The sequence below is a fragment of the Ornithodoros turicata genome, chromosome 4 (genome assembly GCF_037126465.1).
Source record: "Ornithodoros turicata isolate Travis chromosome 4, ASM3712646v1, whole genome shotgun sequence".
Lineage (NCBI taxonomy): Eukaryota > Metazoa > Arthropoda > Arachnida > Ixodida > Argasidae > Ornithodoros > Ornithodoros turicata.
This window is the reverse complement of record NC_088204.1, coordinates 61,540,289-61,553,894: the sequence shown is the minus strand read 5'-3', so window position 1 is coordinate 61,553,894 and position 13,606 is coordinate 61,540,289. Positions and strand designations below refer to the sequence as shown.

Here is a 13,606-nt window from a genome sequence, read left to right as displayed (position 1 = left end):
AACGTCATTTTGAGGTCATGTGACTTTGTTTACTTGTCGTTTTGCCGCTTACCGACATATTTTCACCGTCATAACACCGTGCAACCAGGACCTGTCCAGGATGCATTGCGTTCGCCCAGCACGCTTTCGTCTACGGAGCAATACATTGGATGCCACCCCTGTGGCAGGCACGCTCGTCCCAATGGAAAGAGGTTGAAGGGCCGCTCCTGTGTTTCCTTCCTCCATGCCACTGCGGCTCGCCCTTTTAATTAAAGAAATTCAAGTTCTTTTAATTAAAATCAAATGAAAATATTTTTGCAAGATGGCAAATTCAGTTGCCACACAAGTGCCGTTTACCCCGCATTTTTCCGTCGCCCCGTTTTTTTATGAAGTCCGTATGCCACGTTTTTTGAAACACCCTGTATATTTCCGGGTCCGTTTCCTCGCGTTATATCGGCTCGGTGCTCATCGTCTGTAAACGGCAACGGCGCCAGCGCTCCGAAATGAAGCAGGCGTTGCCATTGCTCCAAACCTCTATATCTCTCTGCGTTTATCTCTGCTGTGTTTGTCTGTTTGTGTATTCCAGGCTCAGAACGGTTACTTTCCACCACCTTCTATCTCTCATCATAGTTAACAAGCTCTTTAGTAAAAACAACCAGGACGATGCACTGGAAGGTTCCTTGTGGGACCACAACGCGACCGGCTTGACCTAGAAATATATCTCCATTTACTGTAACGAAAAACAAAAAAGGATTTTATTTAGACAGAAGGCCGTTTTTAAAAGTTGTATTCAACGTTAGTTAGGATGCGAGACAGTGATGTGATAAAGAGCAAATGGGGAAGCTAGGATACCCTGTATATGTCATCTATAGAGCACTCACGAAGGGTGTCCCTTAAAACCGTGCGAACCCGCGTCACTTTGCCGTACTGTCTGGAGCTTTCTTTTCTTATTGTACTCAGACAAGTGTGGGCATCGGCCTTTCATGCATAGTCACCCACGCTGCGGATCAGATATAAAATGTTGTGCTCAACGCACGTGCGAAGATCTTTAGCGAGCGACCTTCACTGCCAAAGACGAAGAGGACGACACCGTCCGTTCATTCGATTGCGAGATGCCAGGAAAGAACCACCTTGGAGAAGATGACGCGGAAAAGAAGCGTAAGAGAAAACCTCCCAAATCTCCGTATAGAGCTCCCAAAGGGCCTGGTACCAAGAGACACAAGGGCTCCAGAAAACCCGACAGCCAGCAACAACAGGCGATGGAGACGTCCAGTCAACTGAAGGAAGGGGCTGGTGCTACCACAATGTTAGTACACCAGGTGGTATCCTATGTGTTGCCCAGTACTCAGGAGGAATCTGCACTCGATGTCACACCGCACGAGTCCACAAAATTGGGTCCCGCAAGCACCACCAATGACAAGGTCGCTTTTAGTCCAGTCGAAGACAAGGTCGCTTTCAGTGCAGTCGAAGACAAGGTCGCTTTTATTCCTGTCGAAGACAAGGTCGCTTTTAGTCCAGTCGAAGGTAAGTTTGGAATTTGTTACAAGGACAGTACCGATATCTGATTTAAAAACAGGGTACAGCTCCGTAAACGGAATGTGTCGTAGTCCGGCGTGTGCAGAAGTGAAGGAGACGACCATCCCGCAGAACGGCAGAACATTTAATTTTTGACAATTATGAGCAGCATAAGTGTCACATAAAGGGCGTACGCCTCCCGTTTTCAACAAATTGGGGCAAATAACGATATCACTCGAGATGATGGTTGGCTAGGAGCGTGCAATGCGGTGAAGTTCATTTTTAAGAGTGTACGACACCTCCCCCTTTTAGCACAGCAAACCCACGTGTTCGTTTCAGGTGACACAACATGTTTCCCTATAACACAAAACACTGCACCCCGAAGAGACAGAATGGTTGTGAATTGGGCTATATAGATGGTAGTGAAACATGTGTATCGCAGTGAGGACAGGGCCAAACAAGGAGAACAACGAAGACAGGCGCTATAGACTTGACGACGAAGACTAGCGCGTGTCTTGGTCGTTCTCCCTGTCTGTGGCCTATGGCTTTTAAAAGTAAGCGAACGCGAGTACACGTAAAACTATGCGTGGAAGTGAAAGAGGACCACATCCCGGATGAAAGAATATAAGAATTCTGCAACAAAAAAGAACGGTCTAGAACGTTTTCATATTCACACGTATAACACCATATCAAGCGATTCTGCTACAACGGAGCGACGGCATTCGGTTGCCATAGCAGATTGCAGACACACTGGAAGAACGATCGATAAAAAAGAACGGACAATTGAAAGGTAAAAAAATACAATATCAGGTTCTTCCACTTAGCCGAGGAGCAGACGGAACTCGATTGTAATTGAAATAGTAAACTTCCTTCATGAAGTCCAGGAACCAGTTGTTCTTTATGTCCGTATGAAGTCTCCCATGACAATGAGGCATGTTGTGTTCCTCCAAGCTTTCTAGGAAGGTGATGCTTGCAGAGTTTGGCTAGAAGGAACCTCTTGATATTGCCTTTAGAGGATCCCTGTGTGATGTACATTATAAGAAAAAAGGGAGTGAAAAGGTGGTAACTTCTATAGTTACCACCTAGGTCAACATAGCATCTGATAAAGGGTGTAAAAGGGTGGTAAAAGCAATTATCATATATCCAAACTGCTATAAAAAGGCGTACGCCCCTCGCTCACCGAATCAGAGGCGGTAGCCCTATCATTCGTAGGTAACAGGTAGAACAGGTAGAACTTTGCAACTTCGTAGGCATCACATATGCGACAACTATTACCTCCTAAAAGGTGTAACTGCTCCACCCTTTTTTTCTAAAAGCGTACTCCAGCACGATGAGTGGGGGGCATCTCTGCAGTAGTCTACCTCTACGACGCATAGATGGGCTTCGCCAATCATCCTGGCGGCTACCGTGGTACAGATAGCATCCCAATGAAGGCTATACTGAGGGATGCTCGTGTGTTCTCTCTGGTGGGTAGTTCTATGCGCCTACCCGATTCCCAGAGCAAGAGGTACTGTACAACTCTTGCTCTCCTGTACCACCATCATCTTTCTCCTCTCTCTTTCGCCCTTCCCTCTTCCCCATCCCCTGGGTGCACCTTCCTCCTCCGTACAACACATACGTGACTATACGAGTGGCTATCTTGACCGCTAGTGATCGCTAGGTAGTGGCGTCATTTCTCGAGTTGATGGCGGCACCGGCACCTCGGTCGTCTTCTCTCTTCTTATGGGAACTTGGGAAGCGCATCACAAGCAGGGGCGGAGGAGTCTACCACTTTTAGGGGAGGGGGCGGCGGCTTTGTTGAAGTGCATAACTAGGGACGGGAGAGGCGAAAACCAGTGGTTAACCTACCCCTGGTTAACGCCCATTATTCCATAAGTCCATTATTCGGAGGGGGGGGGGACGCAAAAAGTTTCCTCACCGGGAGACGCCACCGCGCTCTGTATCACATTCGTAACACATATGGGGAGTCGGAGTTAGGGCGCGCTTACGCTTCTCAATACCTCTCGAACGATTAGCAGCCACTTTCCGACAAAACTGTACGTAATATTGGATAAGGTCTTGAGCGTAAGCCTTGTTAAGAATATCAGTCCTTGGGTGTTACTCCAGGTGAAGACGAAAACGAGCTGCCCAAGAAACTGTTCCGCGACGTCTCTTATGTCCCGCCCGAAGAAGCCCTGGAAGCTATACGGGAGGGACGTCGCCAATCAGTATGGCAACGCACGAAGAAAGAGGATAGTGTACCTTCGCAAGAGGCTCATCTGGTGTCGGTTCTTAATCGCATAGCACCCAACGAGGAACCGGACCTCAAGGAAAAAGGCCAGCAAGATAAGAAGGTTGCCCAAGCCAGGAGTCCATCAGGAAGGTCCCCCGCTATGGTTGCCAGGACAAAAAGACGCTCACTGTTCTCTAAGTTCTACGACAGATATCTCTCGAGTAAGGCAGGTTGTTTCACATGGGTCTTAGTTGCCGCAGCACATAGGCCTCATGCCAGAAGGCCTCAGAACGTATTTCGTCTCTCTTGTCTTTCGGAATAGAAAAGCAATATTTGGCGGAAACTTTATTACGCAAAGTTCATATTTCGCTAGTTTGTCACATAACTAATGACAGCTACAAATTTTAGAACATGAAAGCACAAGAACTGGCAGGCTGTTCTGCAGCGATGGCTTCTGAAAAATTTACAGAAAATGTTTTCTGGAATGTCTTGAGATACCAAAAAAGCGATCACCTTCAGTGCACTTACCAGAAAAGTTTCACCTTTTTCACGCAGGGAAACCTGGTGATGTTTCCGAGTTGTCCACACGGGAATGGATCACCGTCTGTGGAGGAAGCATCATGCTACTTACTATCCTGTGTGTCACAGCGATAATAATGCTCAAGGTGCGCAAGACACCCGTAACTCTGGTCGACTGCAACAGCGCCGAGTGCAAGAATCTATTCCAAGAGCTCGTCATGAACGTCAACGACAATGTCGACCCCTGCGCTGACTTCTATGCTTTCGTGTGCGGTGCAGGCCGGAATGGCTTTGTAGCGACCGCGTCTACCTTTTTTATCCGACACCTCAATGCGACACTCATGGCTGCCCCTGAACTGACTTCTTCTGACCAATACGGTTCCCATATAATGATCAAGTTCTACCAGGTGTGCTACGCCTTTATGAGCAACAAAGCAAGCGTTTCCCTCGGCGACATGGCGATGACCGCGAGTATTTTCCTTGACCTCCCATATATGGTAGACAGCAAAAACATATCCGACGTCATGATGCACCTGTTCAACGTTACCCTTTCCAAAGGGATATCCACAACGTTCAAACTGGAAGTCCTAAGAAATGACACTTACATATACGGTCATTTTCAGACGGAAACTTCGATACGAGTTAAGATGGCAAGAACACTGGAGGACTTGCATGCGGGTCAGGCGATGCCCCTTATGTCCGACGGTGAGCTTGAGACTTACATGAACCAAGTCCTGCATAGCTTGGGATTCGATGACAACGCGTCGGAACTCGTCAAAATGGACAAGGATGTCGAGAAAACGCTGAGTACGCCTATGGCTTCCAGGTACCTCGAGTTCCAAGAGCTTGCTCAACTGGTAGCTCCATACTCGCCCGAAGCACTCCTCAAACTAGCGAATCAGCTTCTTCCGCGCACGCGTCAATTGCGTTCTGTCCATGAAACGATCTACGCTGAAGGAATTGAGCAAGCGCTCGCTTTACGGAATCTTACCGAAGATCAACCTGTGCTGGGATGGTCTTTGTACTATGCTCTTCACTTGCTAACTAGTGTACTTCGTTTCTATAGAGTCCCAAGCACTGAGCCGAGGACCATAGCCATGGCGTGCCTGGGAATGACCCGAAACCTCCTGACGCACACATGGCCCTATTTGGTGAGCAGGACTCTACATAGCCCAGCACCCAAAGTCGTCGAGATGGGCAGAAGCATACTAAGCACTATAACCGCCGCAAACTTGAACCAATGGATGGATACTGCAATGAGTATCCACGTCGACTCGAAGCTGAAGAAACTCTCTCTCATTTCCTACGAAGAATCGAAGCTGAAAATCATAGCAGCAGATGTCAGCTACTTAAGATCTAACGTGAAAGACGACGATTTTGTGAAGATGTTTCTGGCTTTGACCAAGTTTGAAACGGATCTTCTGCAGCAAGTCCCTCCTACGTCGAATACATACACGCTAAGTTTGCATCAGCTCACTTCGAACTTGACGTACGACGACGGCGTCAACTCGATCGTGGTACCTTCGGCTTACCAGGAGCCACCCTTTATGTACGCGGGCGACGACATCGCCTTTTACTTCAACTACGCGACGCTAGGAGCGCTCTTTACACGGGAGGTGATACACGCAACGAGGCCGTCGTGGTCTGGTGCCAAAAAGTTTGCTGTCTTCATGGACTGCATCAAGGAGGTGCATCGAAGCCTAGGAATGCACGATGCCGAGGACGAGGCTGCGTGGAATAGAAGCGCTTTTGCCTTGACTTTCGGAGCTCGCCTGACGTATGACGTTGTTCGGCACCTTGTTAAGGAGAGAGGGGAGGACATATTTACTAGTAGCTGGCCTAATGTTGAAACGGTACTCTTTCTTCGCCTGTGCATGATGTCCTGTGGACAAGAAGGGAAACCCCTCGTACCTAGAGAACAATGTCTTCTGCCGCTTCACGCAAACCCGGAGTTTATGCGACATTACGAGTGCGTGGACAAACCCAATTTCAAAATGACTCCCTGTACATCGTCCATATTTGCGTAGAAACCAGGCACTGCAATCGGTTGCCCAATCCACTGCTTGTAATGCCCACCAAAGGATCGTCGCTGGCGTGCCAAGCAATAAATAGAGCAAGACAATTGTTTGCTGTCCTTGAGTAGCGCTGCTCGACTTCGCTTCTCGAGCGCTTTCTTGCACATCAAAAGCATCCTTTTATACTCCCACAAAAAGATGAAACTCAGAAAACTGAATGCAAATGAATGCAATTAATTTCAGTATCGGATGACGCCCGTTTTCCACTATGGAGGGTGTGACGAGATCCGTGTATATCATGATACAGTTAATGCGACTCCCGTATCATCCGGTAACTGGTAAATATGGTTTTCGCACCGAAACCCAGTAGGTATGCAGAGTGATCGGATACTGTAAGCGACTGTTTTCTCGCACGTTCACCGAGCACCACCTCGCCCACGCATCGTACGCGAGGGAAGCGAGGGCAGCATCAGGTTGCAGACGCTCATTGACTACGGTCACGAGGGCTTCGAGTGTCTGCTGTAGCTTCGAGTACCCTGCCACCCTCCAGATTTTCTTCACCTATATCAACGATTCCAGGTTGTTTTGCGATCGCAGGCTGATTTTCCCGACAAGGTAAATTGTACATGATTTTACAGCTTACATGAAATTGTACAGCTACCCAGAGCTGACGAGCCGTAAACACGGCGAAACCGAGTCCTCTGGTGCTGTCGCATCGTTCAGTGAGTATCTGTTTGTCTGCGTGCAGCCATAGAAGTCATATTAATCTGTAATTTTGAATTTCAAACACGTCTAGTGTCATTTACCTGTTTCTTTAATGGCTTTTTTTCTCATTATAATTCACTGGCTTGCACTGTGGCATGGAGGAGCCCTCAGTCACCCTTCCAGGTGTATATCGCTCGCTGAGCGACCCCTCGTTTGCCAATTCCGAAAGATGCGCAGCTACCCAGAGCTGACGAGCCGCAAACACAGCGAAACACATGTCCTCTGGTGCTGTCGCATCGTTCAATGAGTATCTGTTTCTCTGCGTGCAGCCATAGAAGCCATATTAATCTAATTTTGAATTTCAAACACGTCTAGTGTCATTTACTTGTTTCTTTAATGGCTTTTTTTCTCATTATAATTCACTGGCTTGCACTGTGGCATTGAGGAGCGCTCAGTCACCCTTCCAGGTGTATATCGCTCGCTGAGCGACCCCTGGTTTGCCAATTCCGAAAGATGCGCAGCTACCCAGAGCTGACGAGCCGCATACACAGCGAAACACGTGTCCTCTGGTGCTGTCGCATCGTTCAATGAGTATCTGCTTCTCTGCGTGCAGCCATAGAAGCCATATTAATCTGCAATTTTGAATTTCAAACACGTCTAGTGTCATTTACTTGTTTCTTTAATGGCTTTTTTTCTCTCATGATAATTCACTGGCTTGCACTGTGGCATTGATGAGTGCTTAGTCACCCTCCCAGGTGTATATCGCTCGCTGAGGGACCCCTGGTTTGCCAATTCCGAACGATGCGCAGCTACAAAGAGCTGATGTGCCGCAAACACTGCGAAACACGTGTCCTCTGGTGCTGTCGCATCGTTCAATGAGTATCTGTTTCTCTGCGTGCAGCCATAGAAGCCATATTAATCTGCAATTTTGAATTTCAAACACGTCTAGTGTCATTTACTTGTTTCTTTAATGGCTTTTTTTCTCTCATGATAATTCACTGGCTTGCACTGTGGCATTGAGGAGTGCTCAGTCACCCTCCCAGGTGTATATCGCTCGCTGAGGGACCCCTGGTTTGCCAATTCCGAACGATGCGCAGCTACAAAGAGCTGATGTGCCGCAAACACTGCGAAACACGTGTCCTCTGGTGCTGTCGCATCGTTCAATGAGTATCTGTTTCTCTGCGTGCAGCCATAGAAGCCATATTAATCTGCAATTTTGAATTTCAAACACGTCTAGTGTCATTTACTTGTTTCTTTAATGGATTTTTTCCCTGATTATAATTCACTGGCTTGCACTGTTGCATTGAGGAGTGCTCAGTCACCCTCCCAGGTGTATATCGCTTGCTGAGCGACCCCTGGTTTGCCATTTCCGAACGATGCGCAGCTACCCAGAGCTGACGAGCCGCAAACACGGCGAAACACGCGTCCTCTGGTGCTGTCGCAGCGTTCAATGAGTATGTGTTTCTCTGCGTGCCGCCATAGAAGCCATATTAATCTAATTTTGAGTTTCAAACGCGTCTAGTGTCATTTACTTGTTTCTTTAATGGCTTTTTTCTCATTATAATTCACTGGCGTGCACTGTGGCATTGAGGAGAGCTCAGTCACCTTCCCAGGTGTATATCGCTCGTTGAGCGACCCCCTGTTTGCCAATTCCGAACGATGCGTAGCTACCCAGAGCTGACGAAACGCAAACACGGCGAAACACGTGTCCTCTGGTGCTGTCGCATCGTTCAATGAGTATCTGCTTCTCTGCGTGCAGCCATAGAAGCCATATTAATCTGCAATTTTGAATTTCAAACACGTCTAGTGTCATTTACTTGTTTCTTTAATGGCTTTTCCCCCTCGTTATAATTCACTGGCTTGCACTGTGGCATTGAGGAGTGCTCAATCACCCTTCCAGGTGTATATCGCTCGCTGAGCGACCCCTGGTTTGCCAATTCCGAACGATGCCCAGCTACCCAGAGCTGACGAGCCGCAAACACGGCGAAACACGTGTCCTTTGGTGCTGTCGCATCGTTCAATGAGTATCTGTTTCTCTGCGTGTAGCCATAGAAGCCATATTAATCTGCAATTTTGAATTTCAAACACGTCTAGTGTGATTTACTTGTTTCTTTAATGGCTTTTTTTTCTCTCATTATAATTCCCTGGCTTGCACTGTGGCATTGAGGGGTGCTCAGTCACCCTCCCAGGTGTATATCGCTCGCTGAGGGACCCCTGGTTTGCCAATTCCGAACGATGCGCAGCTACAAAGAGCTGATGAGCCGCAAACACTGCGAAACACGTGTCCTCTGGTGCTGTCGCATCGTTCAATGAGTATCTGTTTCTCTGCGTGCAGCCATAGAAGCCATATTAATCTGCAATTTTGAATTTCAAACACGTCTAGTGTCATTTACTTGTTTCTTTAATGGCTTTTTTCCCTGATTATAATTCACTGGCTTGCACTGTTGCATTGAGGAGCGCTCAGTCACCCTCCGAGGTGTATATCGCTTGTTGAGCGACCCCTGGTTTGCCATTTCCGAACGATGCGCAGCTACCCAGAGCTGACGAGCCGCAAACACGGCGAAACACGTGTCCTCTGGTGCTGTCGCATCGTTCAATGAGTATCTGTTTCTCTGCGTGCAGCCATAGAAGCCATATTAATATGTAATTTTGAATTTCAAACACGTCTGGTGTCATTTAGTTGTTTCTTTAATGGCTTTTTTCCCTCATTATAATTCACTGGCTTGCACTGTGGCATTGAGGAGTGCTCAGTCACCCTCCCAGGTGTATATCGCTCGCTGAGCGACCCCTGGTTTGCCAATTCCAAACAATGCGCAGCTACCCAGAGCTGACGAGCCGCGAACACGGCGAAACACGTGTCCTCTGGTGCTGCCACATCGTTCAATAAGTATCTCTCTCTCTCTCTATATATATATTGATTCAGCTGTGATCGTATCAAGGCTCAATTTCTATGTTCCACATTGAAACAATAGAACAAAACATTTTATGTATGTCGTAACAGTTACGAGAAATCACCTTCTTTGAGGCTTGACATTGTATTTAACTCCCATTCCGTTTTTCTTTATCTGTTCAGTGGTGACCTATTTGGCACCGTACGCCAACTTCGATGCCTTCTTCATGATGTGTCCAAAGCTAGGCCAGTTGTTGCCTCGCCATCTACATGGTCTTGTCTTTGTTGTAGTATTGATGTTTTTGTTTTATTTTATGTAATTATGGTGTTTTAATTCATTTCTTTGTATTGACTGTTTGTACGGTGCGCCGTTAGGGAGGCCCTCTGGCCATTCATGGGCACCAGAAAAATAGAAATAAATAAATAAATAAAACATCTCAAGTTCAGCAGTTTATCAGTATACGAAGGCCTCAGGTGGGGTCATGCCAATGGCATCAACAGAGGCTTCAGAGGCATCCCTATCGCTGACAAAAATTTTAGACCTTTTCTGTGCACATCCATCTTTGCAACACATTCTCAATTTCTTATTATAAATTTCCCATGTTTTCCCTCATACCAGTCCGACTGTAGCCATTGGTAGCGTGTAGTTGTAGCGGCCTGCAAAAGGCTCAGGCCTTTTGCAGGCTGCTACTATTTCACTGTAGCTCATATCTTTGCAAGTTGTTGGTGTTTCACTCTGGAGGTGATCTGCATCCTCTGCGAAGATATGGTCATGGCTAAGTGTCATCCCTATGCTCTTTTTATCGAAACATGGTCCCTCATCGCTGTCATGGATGTTGAAAGCGTGCCAGGTCAAACCTAGACACATTATCTCGAAGCTTGTATACATTATTTCCTGAAGGACAGCTCATTTGTATACGTAAGCTCATACTTCTACACATGCTAAGCAGAAGCTCTGCATTTTCCTCAGAACTGGAACTACACCTGTAAAGGTGGTTACAAGTACGCTGCATCCACGGGTTTAGCTCAGCACATGCACGGGACTTGACCGCAGCTTCAAGCTTTTTCTTGACCCTCTGTTACAAGATCCTGTTGTGGACCACATGGCCACTAAGCATTCCCGAGCATGGCATTTGCATATTGCAATTGTACAAGCTTGTTCTTTTTATCTTTTACTACATATACCTTTTATGTCATTGTTGCAGATAGAATTATTGTAACAGAAAATTCACCTACGCAAAGCCTGTGTGTTAAAGATTGAGAACGAAGAGGAGAATGGGGGCGCGGGGGTCTCGCGCTTTGGTGATTCGCTTGTAGGCTGAGCTACGGTTCAGTGCACTTCTAGTAAAGTCAGCTGCTGGTATCGGGTCTGATCTCCTTTGTCTACATTATTTTGGTCCGTCGAGCCGCATATCATCGTCGATCCAGCCATGAATCGAGACCAGAAGGCCCGAGGCATCGTCCGCGCCGCCGTTACGAGGCTCATTCATCGGCTCGAAGCCCTCCCCAATAGTGATGAGCCCTCGCTCCCCGAAGTCGAAGATACGGCGCGCATCCTTGAGCAGAAGTCTAGGGAGCTCAAGCATCTCGACACAACCGTTCAAGCAGGAATAAGCGACGAGCAGTTCGAGGAAGATTTCACAGCGGCCAGTCGGTATCAGGACGACATCTGCCTCGCGGTTTCCAAGGCCCAACGCCTCATACGAAGCTCTGCGGTTGCTCCTACAGCTCTCTCCGATCAACGCCCGCAAACTGCACCTTCAATTGCCGCCGGTAGCCACCAGTCAGCCACGGTTCGGTCCGTCGTTCTTCCCAAGTTGCACGTGCCTGCATTCTCGGGCAAGGTGGATGATTGGCAGGGATTTTGGGACCACTACCGGACAACGATTCATGAGTATGCTTCCCTGCCAAAGATAGAGAAGTTATATCTTCTCTCTTATCTGTCCGGACCTGCTAGGCGAGCCATCGAATGGATTGGGATTTCTGATTCCAATTACGAGACGGCCATCAGTACACTGCAACAAAGATTCGGACGACAGGCAGCACTCGTGGACGCACACATCGACAAGCTCTTAAGTCTTCATCCTGTAGCAGCTGCGAAGGACGTCGAGAAGCTGAGGGATCTCTACGACTCAATCAAGTTCAGAACGGGCTGCCTCAACAACCTCGGCGTTCCCCAATCAACTTACGCGGTGATACTGCATCGCGTTGTGATGCGCTGCCTTCCTGAGGAGCTGGCCGTCGAGTTTCGGCAACGGCAGATCGAGCGCGCTGAGTCGACCGGCCCCACCGCCGGGTCCACTACCTCACAGTCTGTTACGAGCGACATCCTTACCGCAGAACGGATCAAAGCCGTCGAAGACGTAATGAAGTTTTTTTGTAGTCACATAGAAAGTCGAGAAGACTGCCGCCTCGCCCATCGCAAGCCTCCCGCACGTGAATCTTCAGACTCGTTCAGTGATGCTCCCCCGACAGCCTTGTCCTTAACCGCACGATCGACACCGACAAGCAGTCCTCCACGGAGTTGCACGCTATGCAACAGCACTGCCCATGGGATAACGGAATGTCAAGCCACGCTTCCTCCGTCTGCGGCCAATCGCTGTTGCTTCAAATGCAACAAACGCAACCATTTAGCGCGGGAATGTCGATCGTCGAGATCACTCACATGCATGACATGTCGTGGGCACCACCTTTCACTGCTTCACGACATTCAACCAAGCCGTCCTGATCGCTCTCCGGCTGCCGTCAACGCCGTCCATACCCCCGACCCGGGATCACAAATCCAGATACCCAACCGGGAGCACCGAGACAGTTCAAGCGCATCCAATTCACCGGTGACCACAGCAGCGTGCCTCCGACGAACTTTTGTTTTGTTGCAAACTGCTCGAGCTTTCGCCATCGGAAACACCGGCACTGGTCTTGTTCGTGTGCTCTTCGACACTGGTAGCCATCGTTCCTATATCCTATGCCTTGTTTTGCATTATTTTTTTGTGCCCTCACTACTTTCTAACAAGAATTTGGATTTCCTCCTCACTACCTCCTTTGTTCCCTTTCTCTAATGTACATCAGTATAAATATCAGTACCATGTGTGTCTGTATCATGCCTAATGAAGGACAGACACTATTTGAAAGCTTGTGTTTCAGTAAGATTATTTGGTTGTGTCATTCTCTGATGGCCGTGAGTTCTGATAATCCTACCTGTGTTGCGAAAGGGAGCCTGCGACCTTGCTGGTATGTGTTGTAGTTGAGGTCTGTTGAGGTGACTTTAATATTAATCAGCTCGAGCAACCAGGGAACTTGGTCAACAGCAAATACTACAAGGTGTCATTTGAATCTGTGAAAACATAAGCCGCTATGAATTCACACCTTGGCTGCTCTGGTCCCATTGAAAAGGATTGTGCAGGACAGCAGGATGTTCCCTGCAGCCATCTTGTTCACTTCTGGCCAACGTTTCCAAGATAAATTGTGTTCACTTGGGCACCCAGCTTTTGTGGTGAGAAGCGTGACGCGAACATCTGGTGGCCACTTTGTGAGATGCACCGGAAGTTCTGGATATGATGCACATTTGAGATACTTCTTCTGGTCTGGTGAAGCAGAGGGCACAACACTGCAAAGTAGAAGAGCTTTTAGTATCTGCTCTTGTATCAGAATTTGTTTCAAGCAGCTTGTTTCAAGTCATGTATCAGCAGGCCATTCAAAACTGTTGTCTTCAGATTTCAAGAATGACTCAACAGCTGGTTCCACCAGTGGTGGAGGTATTGTCATAGCATG

General features: G+C 47.9%; 2 protein-coding genes across 2 annotated transcripts; both read left to right on the top strand.

The window, feature by feature from the left end:
• The first annotated feature begins 1,069 nt into the window (after window positions 1–1,069).
• LOC135393274 (uncharacterized) lies at window positions 1,070–6,341 on the top strand. The gene is made up of 3 exons (XM_064623750.1): window positions 1,070–1,503; window positions 3,601–3,927; window positions 4,262–6,341. Exons 1-3 carry the CDS (start codon window positions 1,092–1,094, stop codon window positions 6,250–6,252), a joined length of 2,730 nt encoding a protein of 909 aa, XP_064479820.1. The 5' UTR covers window positions 1,070–1,091; the 3' UTR covers window positions 6,253–6,341.
• Window positions 6,342–11,265: 4,924 nt separating this feature from the next.
• Window positions 11,266–12,894, top strand: LOC135392494 (uncharacterized). Its single transcript, XM_064623202.1, has one exon. The coding sequence runs from the start codon at window positions 11,266–11,268 to the stop codon at window positions 12,892–12,894; it is 1,629 nt and encodes a 542-aa protein (XP_064479272.1).
• The last annotated feature ends 712 nt before the right edge of the window (window positions 12,895–13,606 follow it).

Excerpts from the sequence above, each read along its gene's own strand:
- LOC135393274 (XM_064623750.1), top strand. The coding sequence starts at position 1,092 with ATGCCAGGAAAGAACCACCTTGGAGAAGATGACGCGGAAAAGAAGCGT. Across the intron at positions 1,504-3,600 it reads CGCTTTTAGTCCAGTCGAAG|GTGAAGACGAAAACGAGCTG; the intron begins GTAAGTTTGGAA and ends GTGTTACTCCAG. Across the intron at positions 3,928-4,261 it reads CTACGACAGATATCTCTCGA|GGAAACCTGGTGATGTTTCC; the intron begins GTAAGGCAGGTT and ends TTTTTCACGCAG.
- LOC135392494 (XM_064623202.1), top strand. The coding sequence starts at position 11,266 with ATGAATCGAGACCAGAAGGCCCGAGGCATCGTCCGCGCCGCCGTTACG.